Below are 25,858 nucleotides of genomic sequence, written 5' to 3' on the forward strand. Positions count from 1 at the left end.
ACATTTGTAGCAGTGCAGCTAGTTGAATCACTTTAGTTTTAGGATCATTTTCAATGAGCTGTTAAGGATTATTTATCTACACTGTTTAAACACTGGCATTCTGTTTGTTTTACCAGCCTTGCAGGACTTATCATGATCATTTTTTCTTCAACTGCAGATATCAAACTGACTGCAGCCTGACGCAAACACACACACACACACACACACACACACACACACACACACACACACACACACACACACAGAAACAAGGCTAAGCACACAGACTCAAGGAAGTATGTGATTCATAGCTATTAACACAAATATAACCAAAAGATTAAAGTGAATCAGAGGATGAGTCTCGTGGGTCACAATCAGCTCTGAGTCAGGGAGCTGCAAACATGTTTGGCTCCATTCACATTGATCGGGGGATTTGTCCATAACCACACATGCTTCAACTATGTGTGAATCACTGAGTACAAATGGGTTCCTCTCTGTTCTACTTCCTCTGAGGGCTTTCATCACAGGTAATATGTGTGTTTACAGAGGCTCGGTTGAGGTTCATAAATGGGCATTTCTGCTTTTGATGTAGAAGCTGGAGTTTGTTTCAAAGTCTGTGTTTGATGTTCAATTTGTCACACAGAAAACACCGATTTACATCATTTACCAGCTGTGCAGACTCAGATTAAAGTCAAGGAAACCTTTCAGCGCAAATCCAACAAATTACAACTGCAAATCTTGAATTGTAATTTCTGCCTACAGACACTGGAGTTTCCATCTGTAGCCCCAGGAGGTAATTTAGTGATAGTCCATGTTCATTGTTTTCCGGAGAAAACATCAAAAGACACCAACTGTGTTCTCCTTGACACAGAAGGCAAAAACCTTATGACCGCTAATAAATATCTCCAACATGATGGTTCTTTAGTGTCAGCACTGAGAGTCTCTAACAAATGAAAAGCTGTTACAGATGTTGGCTGAGAGTGCTGATGGTAAAGTCCATGCTTCCCTTTTGACACCGGCCACAATAGCAAAGGTTATCAATTCTAGCAACACCAAGGACGATCCTTCTTTATTTCTGGCACGCTGGACCTTAAAAAGTGTTGCCTGTATGTTTGCTGACCAGCCATCCTGTCTGCTATTACCATTCTATCGCTCAAGAGGTGATTGGGAGTCACTGGAGCAGTGTGGCCTCCAGTGTAGCCCGACATGCACCTCAGTAGTTCAACACTGGTCCACTCCAAACTTTTTGCTCCATTTCAGTGTTCAAAGTAAACCTAAAGGAACTCAAGAGAGGCATAGAAGTCCCACTGCCAAGCAGCATTTCAGCGCTGTCATTGCAGCATGACCCAGTTACACCAGCATACAAGTAAGTAATATATTGTCACAAGATATTTCATAAATAAGTCAATAAGAACAAAGATGATTTCAAAATACAATATCTTGATATAATATCGCTATTGGTCCAAACCTAGTAAGGTGTTCATGGAAAATGCTAACTTCTCTCCATGAATTAATTAACTGAAAAAAATAATGTTGTTTGCAACCATTTGAAGATAAATTAATTAAATAAATATAAAACACTGCAGGGGACAGCACAGCTCAGAGGTAGAGTGGCTGTCTAGCAGCCAAAGGGTCGCTGGTTCGATCCCCACTTCCCCCGGTGACCATGTCCAAGTATCCTTGAGCAAGATACTAAGCTCCTTAGTGGATACGCGGCACGCAAAATGGATGGATGGTTAAAATACTGAATCTAAAATCCACAACACTGGAGCTTTTAAAGTCTCGTTTTGCCTGCAAATTATTCCAATTCCTGCTTCTGAAAATGTGGATTTATTGCTTTTCTTCTGTGAATGAACATAAGCATGCACCATCAGGAGGTATGTGTGCGTGTGTGTGTGTGTGTGTGTGTGTGTCCCAGTCACAGATAGGTCAGTCAAACATTAGCCTAACTCTACCACAGTAGGACGCCGTTCCACTTAATAACCACTACAGTGGACATTATCACAGTGAGAGTCATATAACAAATGCTGCCTAGTTACAGAATGTAGTACTACAATGGAAATCAGTGGAGACCCACTGTGTGTGTGTGTGTGTGTGTGTCTTTTACAGCTGTTGCTTCCCATTCCATTATTTACACTTCAGTGCTATTATGAATATGTACCAGCTGTGCTCCATTTCTTGGGTTTTGTCTGGTGCTTTATCATGTATCAAATGATATCAAGAAACACTGATTCCTAGAAAGAAATATGAATTCTTTAGTTAAATATGCAATTGTTTAGCCTCCCTGGAACAGTCTAGTGCTGGCTGGGAGGTGTTGAGAACAAAAAGAACCCCAGCATATCACATGTCAGGAAGCTACTGCCCTCTCTATCTTAACAACACAGCCATAAATCAGTGACAGTCACAAGTTTGTCCACACATAACAAGTTTCTCTATTACTCTTTACAGACTGGCACCTGGTTTAAAGAGAAGGGGAAGCAGAAAGACACAGCAGGACAGAGAGCATGGGAGTGTGTCACGTGTTGACAATAAAAAAACGGCTGACAGTACTCCGTCATCTGACATGCTAAACTACAATGAACACGGTCCATGTTCACCATCTCTTCATAACAGAGAAAAATAAAGCCTGCTTAGGCCCAGCACTGTGGTTCAACTAGAACCAACCTCTTTACTGTCCACCATCAAACAGAACCCTAACATTGCTTTGTATATGGAATTGTCTCGTCTTTTTCCTCTGTCTGTAGTACGTCATTGCAGAAATGGACTCCAGAGAATGGCTTGTTTCCCTTCCGTCAAGGTCATGTTGCTGGAGGGACTACAAAGAATAATTATTTTCATCATTGATTAATCAACTCTTTTTTTTCCTGTTTAATCAGTCTATAGAATGTCAAGAAATGTTGCAAAGTGCTCATCACATTTTCCAGAGATTCAAACTGCTGCTTCTGTCCATCCAACAGACCAAAACCTAAAGAGCCTTAATAACTAAAAAATGCAACAAATCCAGATTTCTTTACAGTACAGAAGCAGCAAATGTTTGATATTTATGCTTAAAATGACTAAAAGGATAAATCGGCCATCAAAAAAAGTTGGCAATTAATTTTCTTTTGCCAATTAATTGTTGCAGGACTTTTTATTGCCAACCGAGTCTAAAAAACAGCGAGTGAGAGTATGTTTTCATAAGAGCTGGTCCTTTAATAAAACCTCTGCAGTCTGGTCTTTGTTTTTCAGTCACCGCTGAACAGATCAGGCATCGTGTGAAGCTTTGTAGGCAAGGTGTTCAAAACAACGCCCTCACATAGAGATTAATCTAGCAAAGCAGTCCTTGCCTGCAATGTTTCAGGCCCATGAGGCAACAATTCGCCGAGCACAGTTCAGCCTTTGGTCCAGGCAATTACGCATGAAACCCATGTGAGCACTTTTAGGATTTGCAGGCAGCACAAAAAACTGGTGAGGATATTAAGTATATGAATAATGTCCACTCCCAAAACAGCATTTCATTCTTGTTTGTGAAAAACACAGACACACACCTGAGAACTCCTGTCTGTGGTTAAACCGAGTCAGGTTTCATGGCAACCTGATCGTCTCTATTGTTTTGCTATCCTTCTGCTTCACAGACACGACCTGATAGACTGGTTAGTGGGGGGGGGGGGGTAGAGAGAGAGAGAGAGAGAGAGAGAGAGAGAGAGAGAGAGAAAAACACACACACACACACACACACACACACACACACACACACACACACACACACACACACACACACAATAGTGCCAAAAATATCAATCTAACATAACCACTCTCATGTCCCAGCAAGACCACAAGGCTAATTTCCAACAATTGACTGTGTTACCTGCAATTAAGTTAAGTCACCTTGGTTCCATACGTGAGGCAACAAATAGCCTTCGTGATGTAACTGCAGTGCAAACAGAACAACTCTGCCGTGTTGAGCAGCTCGGTACAGTTTTAATCTCTGTCCTGCAAGTAATACGGGCCCAAGCTGAGAATCTAACACTACCTCACCCTAATCAAATGTATCCTGCACAAGTCTTTTGAATTAGTTAAAGTATTAAAACTAACAATTAAATGCTGATGATCTTTTGAAGTTTGTTTGGTTTTTTTTTAATCACTTTCAACCTGAGCAGAGGTCAAATCAGCACAGCAATCCAGACTAAACCTGTGGCTGTGTGAAAGGCCTTGAAGGCAAAAAGGTTTTGCAAATACTGCAGGAGGGAGGAACTGAATTCAACAGGCCTGAAGACTCAGAGTGTTTGAGTGAATAACACTGGGACTGCTGGCATGAGGCCACCATATTTGTAAAATCATGAGAGTCTATGTCCACACCAGCAGTTCCTTGTTATGCAATCCAAAAAATGTCATTGGTAAAAATATTGGCAGCAACAAACTTAAAAACTACGAAGTTATGGTACTCCAATCAGGTTGGAACTGGGTTTTGTTTTGTTTTTTTGCTTATAAGCATAAAAATAACTGCACACACTTACATGCTTTGTGTGCTTTTCTTTTAAATGTCACACGCTGGCTTTGTAGGATCCCTGAGCCCTTCTCACACCGAGTCCTTGTCACAACCCTGATCTTGACCAGGGTCGTTCGGTGGGGTCGACTCTCTGACACTAAAGGTCAAGCTGCGGATTTCCTGGTTCACTATCTGATCTGAAATGATTAAACAGAGGACGCCCTATTCTTTTGGACACAAGTGTGAGAATTCTTCATCCGAGGCTCTCAGTGGCCAGATGTGTTTCCGGATGACGCAAGTTCAAAAATCATCAGGCTCACCCAGGATACATCACACACAGTGAAATGATCTTTTCACATGTGTGTTGTGGGGTTCAGAGTGTTAAATGTGTGTAGTTGCTACTCTTCTAATAAATCATCATACAGTGTTACACGCATCTGTAGATAAATGGCAACACCACCTTAGTCTGACACTCTGCTCCTGAATATTGGCAAAATGACTCACACACAAGCAACAAGGCTATGAAGTTACACTACCACTGTATTCATTTCTACATGAAGTCAAAATCAACTGCAAACCATTTACAGCCGGAGGCTTCAAGCCAAATTAGCACCAGGTGATGTCAGCGATGAAATGCTGAGGTGAAATGATGGCTGCTTCACAGTAGCTTCTGGTTAGCTCAGAGGAACAGACAGCAGCATTCTGCGAAGTGTTGCAGAGCTGCTGAAAGACAGACAGGGAACCACCCCTCAAAGTTCTTTGCAGATTTCTCATGTCAATCTTTCATTTTCTATTTGCTGTCTTGTAAATCTTCATTTCTAACTGGCCACTCAATCCAAATATGGAAGGTCCTGCTTCATGTTCGTCTGGCCAATGCAGCTGCTAAGTGCTAAGTTGACATGACACAATCCAGCAATATGACTAGATGGAACTATAGAAACATGCCGACAAAGAGCATTTTTGAGGTAAGATGTGGACTGAACACAGACACTGACTTGCAGAGAAACACAAACCAGACAACAACCACTTTAATTCTGTGCCTGCCAACAAATTGCTCAGGGGATTAAGATTAATTACCCGAAGCTGACATGACTTGTCACTGTCAATGTTTATCACTTTCACCAGCTAAAGCAATGGTCAGCACCATCTGAAGTAAGAAGCTGTCAGCTGAATTGTCTGAGTCTCTTTGCCAATGAAAAAGAAACACATGGATTCACTAAACTGAAACTCTAACTCCAACCAAGACATCAAATACCAGTCCTATAAAATATGCCCAATTGGCCCTGACGTATAACCTCAGGACTCTCTCCTTTTTAATGAAACTGGAAGCTGCTCCGTATATTTTATTTTCCTAGTTGTCCACTCATGGATAAAGAATGATGTTACAAAATGTTGTACGTTATCTTTCCAAACAAATGTGCATATAACCAGTCAAGTTCAACTTTACTTATTGAAGCAACATTATGGTAACTATAATTTCTCCAACATTTTACCCCACAAACCCCTTTAGACTCCCATGGAATCCATATAGGGGCAGGATTGAGCATAATTTCACAAATTTCCACTAATCTAGCATATATAACTCAGGGGATTCCCATGAACATTGGAAGTGATGTCCAATAGTGTTAAGCTAGCATTTGATCTGCAGCCAAGGGTACAGATAACAGCCGGGACATCAGAGGAATAAAGTCAGTGAGAGCTTTGAAATGATGGTTTGACACATTTTCAGAATATTGCCCAGCCCACTGCCCCAATGTTCAAATTTGGAGGGGGAATTCCTCCTGATTTTGAGAAAATGAATTTCAAAAAGACAAAAGACAAGTCTTTTCTAGAGTCCAGCAAAACAGAGCAAGATAAGATGAAAGGTTTGTTAAGAGAGGAATTAGCTTCACTGCTTCCCGTCAGATCCAAAATAGAACTGAACATCAGAACCAAACCAATAAAACCACGACGGGGCTGGGCAGCTTCACAAAGACACACTCACAGACAACCATAGAAGGCTAATTTCAGCACAGTTATGGTCCTTAATATTAACCACAATGTTTCCTGTGTGTGTATGTGTGTGTGTCCAATGTGAAAAAACAGGATGCAGTGATTACTGTATCAATTCAACAATCCACTGAGCTGTGTCATCAGACCATATGTGCATTCCTGTGTATAAACACACACACAAACAGCTTATTCATCTCTCAAAAAAACCCACAGGATCCCTGGTTTATCTAACCACTGGCTCAGATTCCCTAATAGCATTCAAGGTTTGGCTTGAGGGAGCTCGTGTGTGTGTGTGTGTGTGTGTGTGTGTGTGTGTGTGTGTGTGTGTGTGTGTGTGTGTGTGTGTGTGTGTGTGTGTGTGTGTGTGTGTGTGTGTGTGCGAGCTGAGCATGACACCTTCCCCTCACAGAGCCTTCACCAGTTTGTGCGGTAGACTGACTGGAGGCTCTGACACTTGGTTTGAGTGCTGACAGCTGACACTTCTTTAAGATGTTATAAACGTCAAATCTATTTTACTCAGCTCAGCACTAAACAACCGATCACCAGCCAAAAATACAGATGAAATATTAGCAGAATTTCACTCGTGACTGTCAAAGTGACTGCAGGTGGCAGGTGAAACTCTGTGTATTACGCTGATGATTATATATCAAATACACTAAGTGAGGGCACTCCAGTCCCAACCCAACCAGGGAGACAAAAAGCCTCAGTGCACCATTTCCACGCTCAACAAGATGACAAAATTAATCATTTAGGGAAATATGATATTTCTTGCCTGGCTACAGCAGACAGACATGAGAGTCAGCGGTATGCATCGTCTCATCCGACTCTGAGCAAGACAGTGAATAAACACATAATTTAACATTATACTTGATACTTGGCACTTTACTATATACAATATGTCATATACATTAAAATCTTTGTGTTCACAGGGGGACTCATCCATAATCTCGTCCCTTTTTTCCCTAGGAACAGCGGCTCAGTTAGCATCTGTCAGTGGAATGTTCCCGACAATGTTCTCTTATATCCACTGGAAATTCTCTTCAAATAGCTTGCGTTACAGTCAAAACTGCCTGCATTCAGTGGAAACATCTCCTCAGATAAGTCTTTACCACGGTATAAATAAGCATGTCGATTCAGAGTAATGCCCTTTAACTTCCTGCAGGGTGAATGACTGGCCCCGTCATGTGACGTGCTGAATCGCTGCATAATCTTGGTGCAAGATGTCTTTTTTTTCCTGGTGTCTGCATATTTAAAAGGCAGAGAAGAAGAACCCTTAACTTCACATCATACCACAAAAATAAGACAGAAGACTTGAGCTGGGGTGAAGTTCAGCCACTGTCTTCTGCTTGTTTATCCCTACAAATGTGCTACACATCAGGACAGCTATCAAATATTACAAACAAGCAATTATGCAGGATATTGTTCAATCCTATGGGTTAAAAAAAAAAACATACTGGTGACTGCTATGGAGCTTTACGTGATAACTATGAAGAATGCCTTCTAAATCACGTCCGGTTACAAATGCCTCATTTCCACATACGTGGCAGAAGTTCAACGTTTTTGTTTTCAAGAAGCTTCCCACATACATCAGAGACCACAGCGGTTTCTATGGGAATGAATGACCTTGAATGACTCACGACATCCATATGGGGACACGAAACTCATTTGATAGCATCTCTAACACTCTTTTGCTGAGGAGCTAAAATCAGCTACTGTTGGTATCTGAAGGACTGACAGAGACGAGCTGCATTACAGACCTGGAAGACCAGGGTTTGACCCTAAAAAGTAAGTCTATCAAGTCAATCCAATAAACCCTATCACAAATTACAGTGTGACACTGACGTCCTTGAAGCCAGACCGCGAGCCTGATTAAAAACTGGAATACAGCCTTCATTCTGCACTGAATTTTATCAGGATAAAACAGAGCTGTACTGACTGATCTTTAACTCTGATGAACAGAATTTTTTCCTCAGTAAAGGAGCACAACCAGGAGCACGGGCAGACTGCTGTTCCCTGTTTTAACATCCTTTATTTCTTCACTCGCATATTATGGCCAGGGGTACTGGCAGTAACTAGGGGGTACACTGTGTACTTCATGGAAGGGTTACCAAGGTAACCAGGAACCCTCCATGCTGAGCAGCTAGTGAGTGTGTGTGCAAATGAGCAGCACAGACGTGAAGGCAACACAGATCAGTTTTATTGGGCCCTGAGACTCCATAGGGCAAATAAACAGCCTGGGAAAAGAAGTCTTGCGAGAGTTCCCTGGTATGTAAAGACAGGTTGTATATTGCTGAAAGAGAGAGGAAAAATGGGAGAGAGGTAGAAGAGGGGGGGGGGGGGTGGTGGTGGTGGTGGAGCTGTCCTTGGCCCAGTCCAGACCTGGAATTAACATGGAATCACAAGTGGACGGCTTCAGTATGTGCATTTACATCCAGCATTAGACTGTCTCCAGTGACCACTTGTGATCAGATATGACCTCCTCGTTTGGTTAATGCCAGGCCTGACGAGCTCCTCTCATCCATCACTCACTCTCACTCACACACACACACACACACACACACACACACACACACACACACACACACACACACACACACACACACACACACACACACCCTTTGGTACATGCATTGTGGCACATTCCTCCTAAAAAGCCAGTATTTCTCATACATACACTGACCACCCAGAAAAGCAGGAAAAAGCAGCACGCAGGGATCTTCCTGTCTGATAAGGCGGCCTCATAAAATGCCTTTCATATTGCCTGTACACAATGTTGCCTGCTACATCAGCACAAGGGGGTGGAGACCTACACAAACCCTTGAGACAGTTCCAGGAAGTCCAGCCACAAGACAAATTATTGCATTTGTATGGTCATAGTATTTCAACCTTGAGGTCATGACCCCATGTGGATCTGTTTGCTATGTGACTGGATTCGTAAGGAATTCATGTGTTTTCATTCTAAATTTGTTTATAATGAATAACTTCATCCAAGCTTTTTTTTACAGCATCAATTGTTTTTTAGTAACCAATGTGAAAGCTTGCATTGTGAACAATCTCAGTTTGAGATTCCAGATCCATACCAAGTACTTGGCATTCAAAATGGATAACAGAAGAATACCACCCATGAAATCAGATGAATACCAGCAGATTCAACCAGAAAACCTTGTCCTTTTTGACGGCTACATCACAAAAGGTCCCTATTAAGAGGGTGGATGATGAGTTATTTTAAGATTCACCAGGATTCTTCAGTTTAACAAACAGCAAATGTTGCATTCTCTGGCCCCTGGGACAAAACTTTTAAAACACCAAGTACACAGCCCAAATGTTTATTTGTGGGTATGTGACATTAAACCATTTTAAAACATTCCCCATTTTTTGTCTCAGCCTGTGGGAAACCCTTCTATTTAAGTGTCTGCGCTGGAGAATTCTGCGTGATCACAAGGGAAAAAATGGGTAGTTGAGGGGACGAGGAGGAGACAAGGATTATTAGTGTTTGGATAGAGGAAGCCAGAGGTGCAATTATCAACGCTGCTGTGGAATAAGTAGAGCTAACAGTTTATTGTCACACAGCAAACACACACCTGCGGGTTGGGATGCACAGGAACACAAACAGGGAAGAAAAGGGTGCATTGCGTTCATTACACGACAAAGAACCAGATAAGTAGGCATAAACGGAACTAGCAAGCAGAGATGTAAAAACCCACAATGTCATATGTGTCCTGGTGCTGTTCCTGTGTCAGCTGCTGTTGTTTGTAGGTCACTAAGTAATTCCTCATTGTTGTCCAGTGAGCAGATAGCATCAGAGCAGCAGAGGTAAGCAGGTTTAGCAAGCAGCTGATGTGTTTAGTACACAGCCACTAAAGGATGTCAGCTAGAGGACATTTGCACGTACGTCATCAGCTGGAAAGGTTGTTGCAGGTTTATCAAAGATGTCCACAGCTCTGACAAAAACTGTCAAAACTGTGCTTTGATAGAGCTGAATGATTCTCAAGAGACAGATGGAATCAGACAGCGAAAATGGAACGGCTGTGAAAAACTGTGTTCCTGCAAATCTGGCGATTTATCTGTTTGATTTGGATATTACATGCATGAAATCTTGCTTGAAAATGCACAAATTCAAGTAAAATATTCTTTCAAAGATACCATTTGAGGGCAGGAGGTTTAGGTTTACTTCTCAGAAGAGGCATCTCCTTGGAAATCTGGAGCGTGATCAGCAGCTCGGTGCTCCCCATTTTTTCTGCACCTTCTATTATTGGAACATTTTTTCAGCTGTGCTACTTTTCAAGAGTGCCTCATTAATCCTTCAGTGGTCCAGGTCTTTTTCCAGTAGAAAACAAAACTACTGGATGTGAGGGGACATTGAATCTGGGCAAAGACTGGTTTCAATCTGTCTGCCTAACCTTGGTATTTGTCTGTGAAAACTCTAAACAAAAATAACTACACATTGGCTGTTTTCATCACACAGACATCCCAGTGGCTGACTGCAGCTTATTAATTCAAAGCCCCTAAAATATTTCACAGCATCGGGTGTCACAGTGTAGATGTCTGACAAAAAGAGAATGGCATCAGTGTAAACTACTATTTGTAAGCAAGTTAGAAAAGCTGGCCTGAGAATGACAGCAGCCAGCCATCCAGCAGAGGTTTAACTATAATAACTGGGTTGAAGATTTGGGGAAAAATTCCCAGCATCCTCCAATTTTCCACATGTCATAAAGCCTGCATTTTTATCCACTTGCTAATAAAGCAACTGACTAATAAACAGTTGACAGGCCGACTGACTCCTGCAAGGCAGCACAACACTGAAGACAGCTGCAGCTCTGACCAAAGCCCAGCAGACCCGAGAGGTCTGGAGAGCGTCTCTGCTTCTGGCGAGTCAGTTTCTACCTCTTGGAAAGAAATGATAAAAGACTGATGTTGCAACGATAAAAAGGACGAAGGATAATATATAATTTCTAGGACTGGTGTGGGTAAACCCCATTTAAAATGCACATACTAAATTTCTGCCACAAGTTGAACATTTTGGAAAAGGTTTACTGAACTAGCAGATACTTAATTTATATGAGACCAACTGACAAGAAACCCTCTGGGTACAAATCTGAGGCCACATACTAGTAATCCTAGAGTTACATAGACACTCCTTCATCCACTTTCACTGGAGGTTCATAAACAGGTCAGATAACATGTGCTGACGCAGCGACCCAAAAGAGGTTCAACCAGTGTCACCACGTCAGTCGGAACGGCGTGCAGATGTCTGAAAGAAACTGATACAGCTGGGACCACATCCACAGAGGATGAGGAGCGAGGTGATGGGAGTACGAGAGAAAGGACGAGGCAGGAAGCAGAGGGCGGACAGATTTTGAAGAAACTCCAAGAGTAAGAGGACAGCAGCTCTGTGTTTTAGTCTCAATAGAGAATTGATGACGTCTGGCTCTTTTCACCGGCTGCTATTTGTTACTGCCTTTTTTTGTTTGTTTGTCCAAGCACGAGTAGAAAACAAGACTAGCAGGAGGAAAGCTGAAGTCCAGGGAGGGGCGAACATCTATCCAATAATTAACATACTTCAATGTGGATGATGAAGTTGTTGTTGTTTTTTTTGCCAACATTGCTACTAATCACAGGTTCCATCTCATCCGTTATGTCTAGCTGTACTTTCCTCCATAAATCTCCCCTTCCTCTCATCCATCCTCCTCTACCTCTTATTTAATTAATTTTATTTACACTTCCATTCTTCTCTCACAACCTCTTCCTCCCTTCCTATAATCATCTCCCTCCCTTCCTCCAGGATATGTGCGTTAGCAAGATTTAGTTAATTAAGAACGACATCTACCCTTTGACAAACATACACACGCGCGCGCGCACGCACACGCACACACGCGCACACACACACACACACCAAAGACAATTTGTCGACAGCCTTGGCTGGACAGAGTGTAGCAGCTTGTTGTGTCCAGGCCAGTGCCCTTTGCTTCAATATGATTTCATTCACACCCACTGTGATGGGCTGGAAGTGGGCTACTGTCCTAATAAACAACACCACGGCTTCGATCGCTCCACATCTACAAGCCAACAAATCGTCTGTTGTCATTTCACTTGGCATTGACTTGGTTGGACTCTTGATCAGCCAAAGACATAAAGATGAGCCCTTGAATTTTTGTGATGGGTAATCTCATTAGGGGACATAGCTGCCACACCTTAAAGGTCTGAACTTAAACTTGACCCAAACCTTGACCACCCCCCCCCACACACACACACACACACACACACACACACACACACCAGCATTACACAAAAGCTGCATCCTGAGTTCCACTTTAAATGAGTGTGTTACGTGTATAACATATTTTGGTTTAAAAGACTTCTTTTTTTTTTTAAATACCCCATGTTTAGCAGTTTGTTTACAGTTAGGGTTGCCCATCCTACCTGATGGACCAGAGCATCATACTGCAGGCATGCAGGTGCTAATCCTTCCTCTAAATCCACACAAGAAAGAGCTGATTCCTGTGACCGTGTGATTATCTCCAGGAGGAGAAAAACTTGCTGCTCCTCAAGTGGCACATCTTAGCTTTTATTTCTTTCCAGCTACCAGCTGACAGACATCAAAGCCTTTTAAATCCAGTCCTTCTTGTACATCCTCTGTCCCTTGTCCTCTTAACACTTTCTTTAAGTTTGACCAATCAGTGGAGACGACCACCTATCAGTCTCTTGTCCTCCAGCCAGACTTGGTCGCTGCGCTCTGCTGGTCCTCAGCTCACCTCAACCAGACAGACCAAAGCACAGCATGGCAGCATCCTGGCAAGACCAGCACACACACAAACGGACACAGAGCTTTGATTCAGATTAACACTTCCTATTTTATGAGTGTGTCTCAGAGGGCAGGAAGAGAGCTCAGTGATAGGATGTTCCTCTCACTTTGTAATGTCTCAAAGACCTGGGTCAGAGCCAAAATGTAGGGCAAGAGTACCAGGCTATCTTGAACAAGCTGATGCTATTTTTGTCTGTTGAAAAGCTACAAACAGCTGTCATAAATACCTAATGATGGAGTCCATTGATTTAACTGTTACATGTTTAATCTGTTAGTGTAAGACCGAGATGATTGACAGGATGAGAAAGAAGTGAGAGAAAACTATTCCAACTGAACAAAATTGCAGTAATATTTTAGACACATCTATTAATCTACTTAAAGTTCTGTAGTAAACAAAACAACAACCTTTTCATTTCACCGACCAGTAAATCATGTAATATGTGGTCACGAGTACAATTTTATTTAGGATTTTTTGCTGAAAGCTGATATTTTTAACTGATTTGGCTGATAATATTTATAGATGTTGATATCATCCGCACAGAAACTAGTTTTTACAGTACTGACATTCTGTACGTACTAAAAAAAAAACCCACACGAATTAAAAAAAATACTGTTTCTTTATTTCAAAAACATTTGGAAAAGCCGATGATTCATCCATTTACCTTGTTGTGTCATTACGACACACAACAAATGTAACCATGTGTCACAAGAGACACGAGAGAAGTCAGTCAAACACAGCAGCCAATCAACTGTTGAACATCCTATTCTGCGGACGTTAATCTCTAATCTAACATCAGACAGCCAATCATGTGTAATCTGACATCAGACCGCCAAACACATTAATCCCATCAGCGGCCTCAGGGGATTATGACGGTCTGTCAGCCTGCGTGTCCGCTCAGCACACACGCGTGTGCGTCGCCTTACTACAACACCGATGCACAGATGATGCTGAGACACGACCACCAGCAAGAGAAGGAATCGCTTTATTTCCTTTTTCCATCATAGAAGTCGACCCTCAGGCTCAGCTCTGACCGCAGGATTTGCTACATGACCTTTTCTTTATAATTCCACTGTTGATTTTTTTTTTTTTTTAATCCAGTTGCGGTACTTAATATTTCTACTATATGTCAAAACTGTCTTCCTTTACATTTCCTCCGCGATGGTTTCCTCGGCGCTCTATTGGACAGCTCTTCCTTGATTTCTGAGTTTGGACTGGCGAGGATCTGTCTCTTTAACAGGCGTGCAAAAGCCCATTAAGGAAATTTCATGTGATAATAGGATTTGCAAATATACATGAATTCAACAAATAATGCACACACTCAAAAAAATAAAACCCTCTTAATCCTCCATTAGAATAAAACCAGAGTCTTTTTCTGTGTGAAAATCTTTTGCCTTGCCTTTTATGGCTAAAAAAAACACATCAAGGTTGTTCAAAATTATTCTTCTTACTTATAGAATTCAAAAAGATTGAAGACTTGGCTCCGTTTCCATGGACTGTAATAATCCAACGACTGACTTTATTATAAATAAGGTATTTCAGTAAAGGTGATTACATGAGATTGTTTCTTTTTTTGTTTTAACAGACTATTCCATTCATATTCCTGCACAACAGAGCAAAGTCCAGCTAGGGACTGAAGATGCCAGAATCCTGTTTTAATCAGGTCAGTATCATCATAGTGCCTTCCATGAAAATGTAGCCGCTGGGACTACAAACTGACTACAACATTCTTCCATACTTGGGAGTTTTATCCAAAACCTGCTGCTAGGGGACACAGCGATGGTCACAGTGAGAGATGAATCCAGTTACTCCTGACAAATCCCATCTGCGATCGCTGACAAGCAAAACTTGTATCAAGCAGGAGATTAAAAAATGACTTAATTTTAAAGTGCAGATAATAAGCGGTGAGGTCAGCTGGAGGAGTTTATCTCAAGGGGGGGGGGGGGGGTGAAGGACTCCCTCATCTCCCTCCGAACACCCACACTCTGCAGAGGGGAAGCCTCGCTAGAGATGGCCAACACCCCAAAATTCACCATACTGCCAGATTTTATGATTGATTTACACAAATGGTGACTATTTTAACTCCGTGCTGCAGTCATATCAGACAGAGAGCCGATGCAGATGGAGAAATGACATCATTACATCCTGCAGAGCCCATGTTTGACCACATCATCTAGTTGAATCTGAACTGACTTTCATTTACAGAGTAATAATAGAAAGACGCATGTGGAGCAGTGTTGATATGAACATGTGTCTCTTCCGAACACACTGAGGTTAAGGTAGAAGTCTGGATGACTGGCTACGATAGGATCAGCTAATTAATGAAGTTTCACTACAGGTTCATTTTAAGGACAAAAAACCGGCTGAGGTCTGTCTGGGATCGCACCGTCTCCTCACCCTGCTACCGGGAATCCCTGCCAGCTTCTCTTTGAAACAGGGTGTGACACACACAAAAACCGTGGAGATACAACTTCACAACTTAGCCAGTCTAAAGATTTAATTCAGCAGGATAAATATAATTTAAGTGTAGGCATGTAACCAGGTGGAGAAGGCTGCGGGACACCCCTCGCCCCGGCTGCCTTGCGCCTGCAGATTTGCCTATTGTTCCGCCGCTGTCACAACCGTTGAGGTGCGCCGCGGATTAGCTTTAGCTTTTAGCCTCGCCGGCTAATCACAGCGCAGCCACCGGTAGGCTAGCGTTAGCCGCTCGCCCGCTACACAAAGCTAAAAGGTAACAAGGCACCTTTCGGTCACTTCATATCCTCCCAAAGACGACGTGTAATCCGAGCAGAAACACACTTGACAAAGAGTTTGTCAAGATGGAAGAGTTTAAACATACCCAGAGCTCCGTTCCCCAACTCATCGCGGATTCCCCCTTCTGAGTTCCCCGGGATTGGACGCAGTTTTCCCCTCTCAGTCTCTCCCAAACTGCCGCTGAGACTCGAGTCCTCCTGGCTGACTGTCTGCCGACCAACACACACACCAACACACACTCCTCCTCCTCCTCCTCCTTCTCCTCCTCCTCCCCCTGAATCAGCAGGGCTGCCCGAACCATAGAGGACCTGGACCATAGAGGCTCTAAAGTGCTCATCCTTGAGTTATACCATCTTTTTTTAAATTCTGAGACCTGAAGATCTCACCAGAAAAAAAAAAACATTCAAGTGTATACATCAGCTCATACTGAACTATTTCATAATTATTCATTTAAATTATTCTCATTTTAATGAAAGGAAGAAAACCACATAAGATAAGATAAGACAAGATGAATTTTATTCATCCTGTACTCGGGAAATTCTGTTGTTACAGCAGCATGAGGGAAAAAAGACGGAAAATAGCGCAAGGAAACGTAAATTATATATATATATATATATATATATATATATATATATATATATATATATATATATACAAACAGTATAAAAATAATCATAATAAATAGGATAAGAATATACACAACTGCTAGTTTCGTATTGCACATATATGGATGAAAGTATGGATGAGGTATTGCACAATAAAGCTCAGTGCTAAGATAAAAAGTCTAGTATGGTCAATATATAATTTGCAGTGAACAGGGTAGTGCATGCTTACAGAGGTGAAACGGACAGAGGAGGTGTTAACCTTCAAATAAATGCCACAAAAATGCTAGAATGTCATCATGGAAATAGCTGTCTCAATAATATTTCATTTTAGTTCTATCTTTTTATTATTAATGCTAATTGGCCCTTTTTATTGTCATGTATGTAGTAACTGTAACTCTTTAGATTGCTGACCACTGTATACAAAATGATTTGGACAATATTCAGGAAAACAGAAGTTTGTGCAAATAATATTCCATATTCCACCCCCCCCCCCCAACAAATAGGCCCATTATGCCAAACAACAAAATTGAGCATATAAGAAACGGAGCATTTACATATTCATGAAGCCTATTCATTCAAAAAAATGTGTTTTGCTTGGATATTCAACACTGAATGTGTACAGTCGTTCATTGAATGCTGCGCTGTGAGAAATTAAATCAGTTGAAAACAGTTTTCTTAAAAGAAGAACACGGGCGCTACCTGCTGGTCACTCTTGGGAATAGCACCACTTGGATAAATTTCTGGACAAAATTATAATATCGCCATATTTCAATGCCTTTCTCAAATAATACAGATTAAAAGATGTATTTAGGTACACGCCATGTCCAATCAATCTAACATGTAAGATAGTTAGATAATTTTCATTAACACATACACATTACGACATTTGGGACACTACGTCATACATTAGTGGAATGCTTCCGTAAATTGGGCTCATTCGTGAAATTTAATTGTGAACCAGTTGTGCTTGCTGAACGAAATGATTGTCCTCACTTTTGTTTTACAGACAGGCAGCAGAGACTGATGGCCGTTTGTAAGTCTCTTATCATCTCGTGTTCACCTCTTAGCTGACAATCACCTTTGTTTGGGATGGTTTTCATGTCACAAAAGAGAGAGAGAAAGAGGGTCCAGTAAGTCTTTAAGTGCCAGTTAGTGTGCATTCAGGGCCCCGACAGTGTCTTCATGTCATCTTATTGTCTCCATATTTAGGGACACATTGTCCCTTGTATGTTCAAATAAGTCCATATAGTAAAAACGATATTTGTAATTGAAAGCACAATGAAAGGTATAAGTTGAATTAACCCGTTTGCCATAAAAACACGTTTGGCAAATGTAGGAAAAATACTCTGCCCCGTGTGAGGCTCGAACTCACGACCTTCAGATTATGAGACTGACGCGCTGCCTACTGCGCCAACGAGGCTCTGGTTACGAAAGAATTGCTTAGCTTTATATACTTAGTATAACTGTCTGTTAGTCGTATAACGCTGTCCTGTGAGATGTTTCCTATACTTCTCATTAGAACCAGTGGAGGTGTCCATACCACCGGCCCTCCTGTCTGATACACAACTAAGTGAAGAAGACAAAACGGATGTCAGGAAAGACGCCTCTTACTCCGCGGTGGTAGATTAATAGTTGCTGGTAAAAAAACAAAAAAAAACAACAACTTCGAATCCTGCAAAACCAACCGTTATTTGTTTTTGTTTTCAATCTGATCTTTTTTTTAATGATGTTTTTTTTATGTTATGGAAGATAGTGTTCTGTCTCCCGACCGATTTATCCACATGGTGGCGTCTCACACACATGAATGTGTTTGTTGTCGGAAACAGAAATCTGTCATATTGATACACACGTCACTATCTGCTGGTGTGACATACTTTAATTGCCAACTACTTGATCATAATGTTAATTTGTACATTTCATATAACAGAAGATAGTCTAAACGTTTTCTAATGACTGCCGAAGCAAAAACGTAACACAATATGACAATAACCGTCAATATGAACATGTAAATATATCAATCTATTCAAGTGTATTTGGAGAAATATTGATCGGTAAGTTATTGGGAGGATTTGAGACTATCTTTTTCCGACGTAAATTTAATATAAACGATAGCCGTGAAACAGGATTTCCCGTCTGCTTACATTCGTTTCGGCATTGCTGTGAGAGGATTTAACGTTGCTGTAAAATCAAATCAAATATCAAAGGAAAATGACATTGAAACTTTTTTAAACTTGTCAACTCAAATTTGGGTTTCATTTCAAAACTGGCACTGAAAATAAAGGCAGTGAATTTAGAGTTGACGACATGAGCTCAGTTGTGTACGGTGGTTTAATGGTGAAACACTTCATCTACATCGTCCCTGTCTTCGTCTTAACTTCTCTTTTAATCTACCTAAACACACACACACACTCAGAGTAAAAACTGTCACACAATGCTTCTCTCAGGTCCCTCGCTCTACCTTTTGCACATCGATGCTTTTCCCCACACGCCCTGAACTCACCACCTGACCCGTTGCTGCTGCTGCCCCTTTAACGGCAATCTCCCGCGTTCCGACTCAAGCGGAAATAGACAGCTTGCTTTTCTCTATTTAAGCGCGCCAACAAAGGCTATCACAGGACCCATATCTGGACTTTATCCACGCTACACCAGGCCGACAGATCTGTCTCCTCGCCGTGTCCACTAACATGCCAGAGGAAACGTCCACCGCGTCGAGCTCTGGGAGGTAAGATTCGGAACGAGAGGGAACGCTCGGAAACACTGCTAGTTAGCCGCTTGCTTGACAACGCGGCTAACGTTGACGACCTTGTTCACTTATCATTGGCAGGGATTTTACGCAGGAGCAATGATAGTAACTTGAGTATGTAGTTTGCCAAAGTAGTCCAAAGAAGTGGCTTGTAATAGATATTTGCACTATTAACGGGCGGCGCTAACAAGAGAACCGCGCTAACCGTCTCAGCCTAGCTAGCGCCCGCATACAAAGTGAACGGTATAAACAAGCTGTGCGGTTTGTTTCTGCCTGGTCGAGTAACTTTTTTTTTTTTTTAAACTGAACTTTTCTTTTCACTCCTGCAGCGCGGAGGAGCAGCCGTGCTCATCGTCAGCCGCTGCGGCAGAAAGGTGGGCGTCTGAACACCCCAGAGAAGTCAGTTCTGCGTCCTATAAGGTTTTAGCATCAGACTTTTGACACGCACTTTCCTCCGTAGGTCCGTGGACGTCATGGAGGAGGCCAAGAAGCTGATCGGCACTGGGAACAGACATCTAGTTATGGGAGATGTCGTCTCTGCTGTCAGTGTGTTTCAAGACGCCTGCAGCATGCTGTAAGTATTTAGACTTCCATACTTGGAGTAATTTAGAAATCATTGTGTTTAACCCAGTTTATGCAGATATAATTTGATTCTTTCTGTATTCTCACCATCAAATACGCATGCGAACATTTTGTAGTACAAATTTGGATAAATGACATGTCCGTACTATGAGTAGAACTTCATAAAAAAAACAGCCGCTTATGATGAATTTAAAAGTATTCAATCCCAGCTCCTACACAGTAATCTGAGTATAACTTGCAAGACACTTCTGTTAAATACTGTGTAAAGTACTTCAATATCAAGTTAACTCCTGTCAAGTTAACCAAGCTTTTTGCTTTATTTTCTCACCCTTTTGCACCCCTACTGGTGCAGGGAAGAACAGGCTGTATTCCCTCATGGGAATTCACACTCTTCTTGTCGGGTCCCTTATTTTCTAGCAACTTGTGGTTGTCAGCTATTAGGTTTTGAAGGTGCATTTTTTTGGGGGGGGGGGGGGGGGGGGATTTGAAATTTAGCCTTAAGGATAGTCTGGAATCTGGAGTCCACAGCGTTGAGGTGTTCCAATAATGTAGAAGTTGTATAACATTTAAAAAAAAAAAAAAAAAAATCTCGTGGTTCCTGCGTTTCAGGGCGGCGAGGTACGGGGACACTGCAGATGAGTGTGGCGAGGCCCTTTTCTTGTGTGGGAAGTCGCTACTGGAGCTCGCCAGGTAACTCCACTTAATCTCTTTAAGTTCCTGTCGCTGCTGCAACAAGATTGTTTCGCTGTACCAGGGAAGCCCCACGTTGTACTGCTTTTTAGTTTTCGTATGAAGTGTTGAATTCAATTTCTGGACTTACATTTTCTTGCCTTCATGCTATAACGTACTCATTTATGTTAATTCCAGCCTCACAAGGTTTGTTTTGAAGTAGTTCAACTAGGATACGATGGGTTGCAGATCTTTGGACCTTTTTAGTATCAGAAGTGTGCAAACAGCAGCAGGTGTCAGTTCTGTGCACACCTGCCATTTCCCAATAGTTTTGCATAAAAAGGTACCTTAAACAATGTGAGATCTTGCCACTTGCTGTTGCATTGACATGACCTTTGTTTCTGACTTGGAGAAGACTTGTGTATCCCATGTAAGGCTGATGTGGCTTTTCTTCTTGATGTCTACCAGCCTTGAATTCAGCTGGTCAAGTTCTTCTATCCCCTGTAAGCATCAGAACCCAACTGTGGTTAACCCAGAGTTGTTTGTGTTAGGATGGAGAACTCTGTCCTTGGTAACGCTCTGGAGGGAGTCCCAGAAGAATCTGAGGAGGAGCAACCTAACTCAAATATTGAGAGTGCCAACAACCTGGATGGTGAGTTTTTGGTAAATTCTTAAGATCTTGTTTAGAGATGAATGACTAATTGATGCATTATCAGCACTCTGAAAGAAATTAAGGGATTTTTCTTGTTCTTGGGAAGAATTCCCAAACTTCAAGGTGAGAGCTGTGAGGAAGAGTGTTGGCTTGACAACTTCACATGTTAAAGAACCCAAAACGATATGTCTGAACTTCTTGTGCACAATCAAGTTTGGCCCCGATTTTTTTCACTCAAGTTAGTCCCCCCCCCCCCCTTTTTTTAACTAAAGTAAAAGTTAATGTCCCTCTACACAGTAGCTGAATCCTTAACTGGTAAGCAGAATGTTTTTCGTTGTTGCCAAGCAGTTGTGCATATTGATGGAGATCTAATGATTCCAGAATACAAGTGCACCCAGACAAAATGATCAGGAGTGGCACTATCAAACTAACTAATCTATTGAGGAATCTCTCACATGCTGCTTTGGCGTAGACGACACTCGTGATGAGCTGCGAAAGCAGGTGTACGAAGCAATGGCCGAGAAGACTGAAGCAGCAGAGCCTAAGCTGGTGTCAGGGGATGAGAACAGCACTGAGGTGAAAAGTGAGAATGGCGTGGCAAAGTCCCCCGTCAAACCTGCGGAGAATGGATCCGACAATCCCTCGACTTCCCCTGTGAACGGTGACGAGAAGATTCCCGTCCAGGAGGTGAAGGGGAAAGGAACTGAGAATGGCGTAGGGGAGAACCCCAGCGGGTCTCCCGGAAAAGAAGAGAAGAACGTAGAAGGTTCTGAGGAGCAGAACGATGAGGATGGAGAAGACGAATCCAAGGCAGAGGATGAGGAGGGAGCAGAAGGCAGGCAGATCTTTGGCTACACAGCACTTTGTATGCGGGTGAAGCACAAGCTGGAGACCATTTAGCAAAGGGCACATTTACTGGTGTGAAAGTGAAGGGAGAGACCACTGGGACGGTGTCAACTATTAATCCTCACTGGCCTTCAGTCATCAGACCCTTCACATAAACCACACTAATGCTTTGTAGGACTAATTAATTAACATCTGTGGCTTCCAGATAATGACGAGGATGACGACGACGATGAGGAGGAGGACGACGATGAGGACAAGAATGGTGAAAAGGTAAGTTCCCGCCGAACAGAAGGAAGCTCTTTGTTTCAAAGGAAACGTCTACTCAGTGTTTCCCTTCGCTGCCTTCCAGGAAGAGGATGAAGTTGGCAATCTGCAGTTGGCGTGGGAAATGCTGGAGGTGGCTAAATTCATCTACAAGAGGTGAGTGAAAGATCTCGTGACTAATGCCTGAAAGAAGCACCTCAGTGTAAACTATCAGCCTTGGTTAGAATGAGCCTTTTTTTTTTTTTTTTTTTTTTTTTTTTTGCGTCTCAGAAAGGAAAGCAAGGAAGATCAGCTGATGGCAGCCCAGGCCCACCTGAAACTGGGAGAGGTCGGCGCTGAATCAGGTTCGTTTGGTTTCAGTGTACCTACTTCTTTCTCCCACAGCAGAATCGGAAACTCTCAAACTACAACTTTCTGAGACGTGAGAGATGAGTTAAGTAGAAATGTATTTAGTCGCTCTATTTTTTTGACAATCACAAGACTGAACTGCCACACTGGGGGCTGGCCTGTCGTCTCACGAAGGATGGGCAGGGAACCCCTTTGTTAAACAGACCTGGGGGCTAAAGGGCTGACGAGAACCAGTGTTCTCCTATACAGGAGAAATGAAGAAATTATATTTATGAGATTGCTACATGAAGTATCTTGCACATTTTATCAAATGTGTGACCCATTTTCACTTAATTTAAGCAAGGGGTCCCTATTGCAGCTGCTCACTCGTGCCGACGACTCTTGAAGTGATGAGTCAACATTTGTGGAGCTCTGACTCATGTTCGGAGCTCCTTCTCCTCACACGCTTGCTGAGTCTGTGCCTCATACTTGATTCCAGTGTCAACTTTCTCAAATTAGTGCAGACCAGAAACAAATGTTTAAAATGATGTCGAAATCGTGACTGCAGGTTTTTAACTTTTTTAAAAAGGTTGACAAAAAGCGGCTGCTCACATTTTTAGCCTTCTGATGTCAGTCTTGTCCTAATCTTCGTTGTCCTCCAGGTAACTATCCTCAGGCCCTGGAAGACTTCCAGGAGTGTCTTGCCCTGCAGCTGAAGCACTTGCCACCTCACAGTCGTCTGCTGGCCGAGACACATTACCACGTCGCCACGACACTGTGCTACATGGATCAGTACAACCAGGCCATCCAGCACTACAACAGCTCCATAAAGGTCATCGAGGCCCGCCTGGGTAAGACATTCACTCGAGAATCTCAAGACGTTCTCAACTGGCAATATTTTACTTACAGGAGCATGATTTAGATGCAATGAAAAAAAATAACTTGAGAGGCAGCAGTGAGTCTTGGAAAAACTACCAGTGTTTCTCCTGTTTACTCTTGTATATCATGATGTCCTGATCCCAGATGCTTGTCTTGTGTGTAGCCATGCTGCAGGAGGTAATCGACGCAGCTGAGGGAGCAGATGGTGCCGCTGAAGAGAGGAATGAGATGGAAGAGCTGAAGCAGCTTCTGCCCGACATCAGAGAAAAAGTGGAAGATGCCAAGGAAAGCCAGAGAACAGCCAGCGCTGCCTCTCAGGCCATCCAGCAGACACTAGTGGGTACTCAGGGGGTCATGGTCAAGTGGTCTTTTTTTGTTGTTGTTGTTGTTTTGTTTTTTTAAGCACTAGCTTTGAGAACCTGGTCGTGTTAGCAGTGACGCTAACTAACACCGCTCTCCTGTCAGCTCTGTGCTGTGTATTCACATTTCTTGCCCCTCCTTTCTTTACAAACATCACCCCCCCCCCCCCCTTACATGGAATATGCATCTTTTTTTTTTTTTCTTCCATGTTGACTAGTGAAAATCACCCTCTGCTTGTGGAGTCTAGTACCTCTAACTGACACATGGAGTGCTGTATAGATTTACAAAAAGCAGAATGATGCAGCCTGGGCTTGTGCTGACCTATCTGACCTCTTGCAGAGCGGTGCCTCGACCTCTTCTGCTTTCCCGTGTGAAAACGGCAGCTCTTCGTCAGCATTTGCAACAGCCAGTCAGGTAAGGATGCCGCATTAGTGCACAGGCTTCATCTTTGTTTTAAGGTTGATCTGTGACATTGAGAAGTAACTTGAAACAAACCAGAAATGTTTCTATTTTAGATTCCAGTCAAATCTTCCAACAGCGACTCTTCCTCCAAAGCAGTCTCAGACATCTCCCACCTCGTCAGGAAAAAGGTAACTCACACTGATTATTGCTCAGCCATTCTGTTTACCGAGCAACCCCGAGAACCTTCCTGGTTCATCCTCAACACTGACGTGCTGCTCGCTTCATGCTATGTCTGTTGTGTTCAAGATCTGCAATTTCGATGCACCTGTGAAGAGGCAACAATTGACCGTGCCTTTTTTTTTTTATGACATTGTCCCGTGTGCCCCTCGTCGCTAATCAAAGACTGACCTACGTATACAACATGCAGCTGCAACATCGGTCTCCTGACGGGACCGAGCAGTTTGGGATCGTGGAGTTTGTCGTGACTGCTTGATAACGAACCGCAGCGTGTTGGTGGTTGCATCATGGTCACGCTTGTAAATGTTGTGGACGTGTGTGCATCGTTTGTCGCTCTCTTATCAGCTTTCAGGCTTATTTGCATGGATCTTAGTTGTGTTCAGAGGCCTTCAGTCTTCTCTTCCCCACCTTTTTCTGTCTTGGTCTTGTGTTTCTACACAGAGGAAACCAGAGGAGGAGAGCCCAGTAAAGGACACTGATGCTAAGCAGGCCAAACAGGAAGCCACAGTTAATGGCAGTGGGGACTCTAGTGCCAGCAACGGCAATGGAGTTCAGGAGGAAAAATCACAGGAGGCGAGTGTTAGGATTCTCTTTGTAAGGACACAGTGGCAATGGCACTGTGACCTGTACTGTAGTACTTGGATATGAGAGCCAGTCTTCCAGCTCTGGGATCTGCATGCGTTTGTAATTTTAACATTTCTATCAAAATGAGAAGTACCAGCTTGTATGGGGATGAGAGGAATCCTTCTTGTGATGTGGTGCTTTTAACTGGATCCCTCGGCCGCAATTTTTCCTTGGGGACCTTCCTGTTCTCATTCTAGATGCAAGAGAAGTGACCACATCTTGCAGATCCAAATATTCTCGCCACATTTACTGTGGTCGAGCACAGTTTTAACTCTCATCTCGGCAGCATAAGACAAACCTGCATTTGTCTCGACAAGACCACATTTTCAGAGTGCTGAAGTGTTCTGACGTTCGACTCTGCTCTTTGTTTCCTGCAGCCTGCCAAACAGTCGGCCTCTGTCCAGTCTTCAGCGTGATCCTCACCTCTCTCCTGATCTACAAAAACCAGCACAGCATGCCTGTCCAGCCCTCCACTCAACACTTCGTTTTTGTAAATAAGATCCATTTTCATAGATTTGTCTGTCAGGTTTTGTATACTTGTAGTAAAAAAATAAAGCATTTGCAAATGTAAGTTGACTCTGAAACATTTTTTTTAAATACATAGACTGGGGATGTGGTGTTTCTTTTTTTTGTATATATTCACACACCACTTGTCATCTGTTTGCAGCTATTGTG

General features: G+C 42.6%; 2 protein-coding genes and 1 non-coding gene across 6 annotated transcripts in view; 1 reads left to right on the forward strand and 2 right to left on the reverse strand.

Moving 5' to 3' along the window:
* Positions 1–16,236, reverse strand: part of fnbp1l (formin binding protein 1-like) — a 38,467-nt gene extending 22,231 nt beyond the window's left edge. The window contains exon 1 of one of the 2 annotated variants that reach the window (XM_086223676.1): positions 16,079–16,236. In XM_086223676.1, the coding sequence (XP_086079802.1) occupies positions 16,079–16,102 (24 nt within the window). In that variant the 5' untranslated portion in view covers positions 16,103–16,236. The remainder of the gene's footprint in view (positions 1–16,078) is intronic. The other variant, XM_086223677.1, reaches the window with a different exon arrangement.
* A 1,709-nt stretch (positions 16,237–17,945) lies between these two features.
* On the reverse strand, positions 17,946–18,018 carry trnam-cau (transfer RNA methionine (anticodon CAU)). The gene has a single exon. It is a non-coding gene; the product is annotated as a tRNA-Met (tRNA).
* A 1,090-nt stretch (positions 18,019–19,108) lies between these two features.
* nasp (nuclear autoantigenic sperm protein (histone-binding)) lies at positions 19,109–25,754 on the forward strand. 3 transcript variants are annotated; one of them, XM_086224870.1, is made up of 15 exons: positions 19,109–19,320; positions 19,671–19,715; positions 19,802–19,915; positions 20,533–20,613; positions 21,144–21,244; positions 21,717–22,079; positions 22,296–22,360; positions 22,440–22,510; positions 22,625–22,698; positions 23,344–23,532; positions 23,724–23,896; positions 24,260–24,334; positions 24,436–24,510; positions 25,001–25,132; positions 25,561–25,754. In XM_086224870.1, exons 1-15 carry the CDS (start codon positions 19,283–19,285, stop codon positions 25,597–25,599), a joined length of 1,635 nt encoding a protein of 544 aa, XP_086080996.1. In that variant the 5' UTR covers positions 19,109–19,282; the 3' UTR covers positions 25,600–25,754. The 3 variants fall into 3 exon arrangements, with proteins under 3 accessions (XP_086080996.1, XP_086080997.1, XP_086080998.1); XM_086224871.1 differs by lacking the exon at positions 25,001–25,132; XM_086224872.1 differs by lacking the exon at positions 21,717–22,079 and having other exon boundaries at positions 19,110–19,320.
* Positions 25,755–25,858: the final 104 nt, after the last annotated feature.

The sequence above is a fragment of the Aulostomus chinensis genome, chromosome 14 (genome assembly GCF_037954235.1).
Source record: "Aulostomus chinensis isolate RoL2024-O1b breed Wild chromosome 14, RoL_Achi_v1.0, whole genome shotgun sequence".
NCBI classification, from domain to species: domain Eukaryota; kingdom Metazoa; phylum Chordata; class Actinopteri; order Syngnathiformes; family Aulostomidae; genus Aulostomus; species Aulostomus chinensis.

Coding starts and splice junctions, on each gene's coding strand:
- nasp (XM_086224870.1), top strand. CDS start 19,283: ATGCCAGAGGAAACGTCCACCGCGTCGAGCTCTGGGAG. Junction 19,321..19,670: donor ACCGCGTCGAGCTCTGGGAG/GTAAGATTCGGA, acceptor TCACTCCTGCAG/CGCGGAGGAGCAGCCGTGCT. Junction 23,897..24,259: donor AGGCCATCCAGCAGACACTA/GTGGGTACTCAG, acceptor GACCTCTTGCAG/AGCGGTGCCTCGACCTCTTC.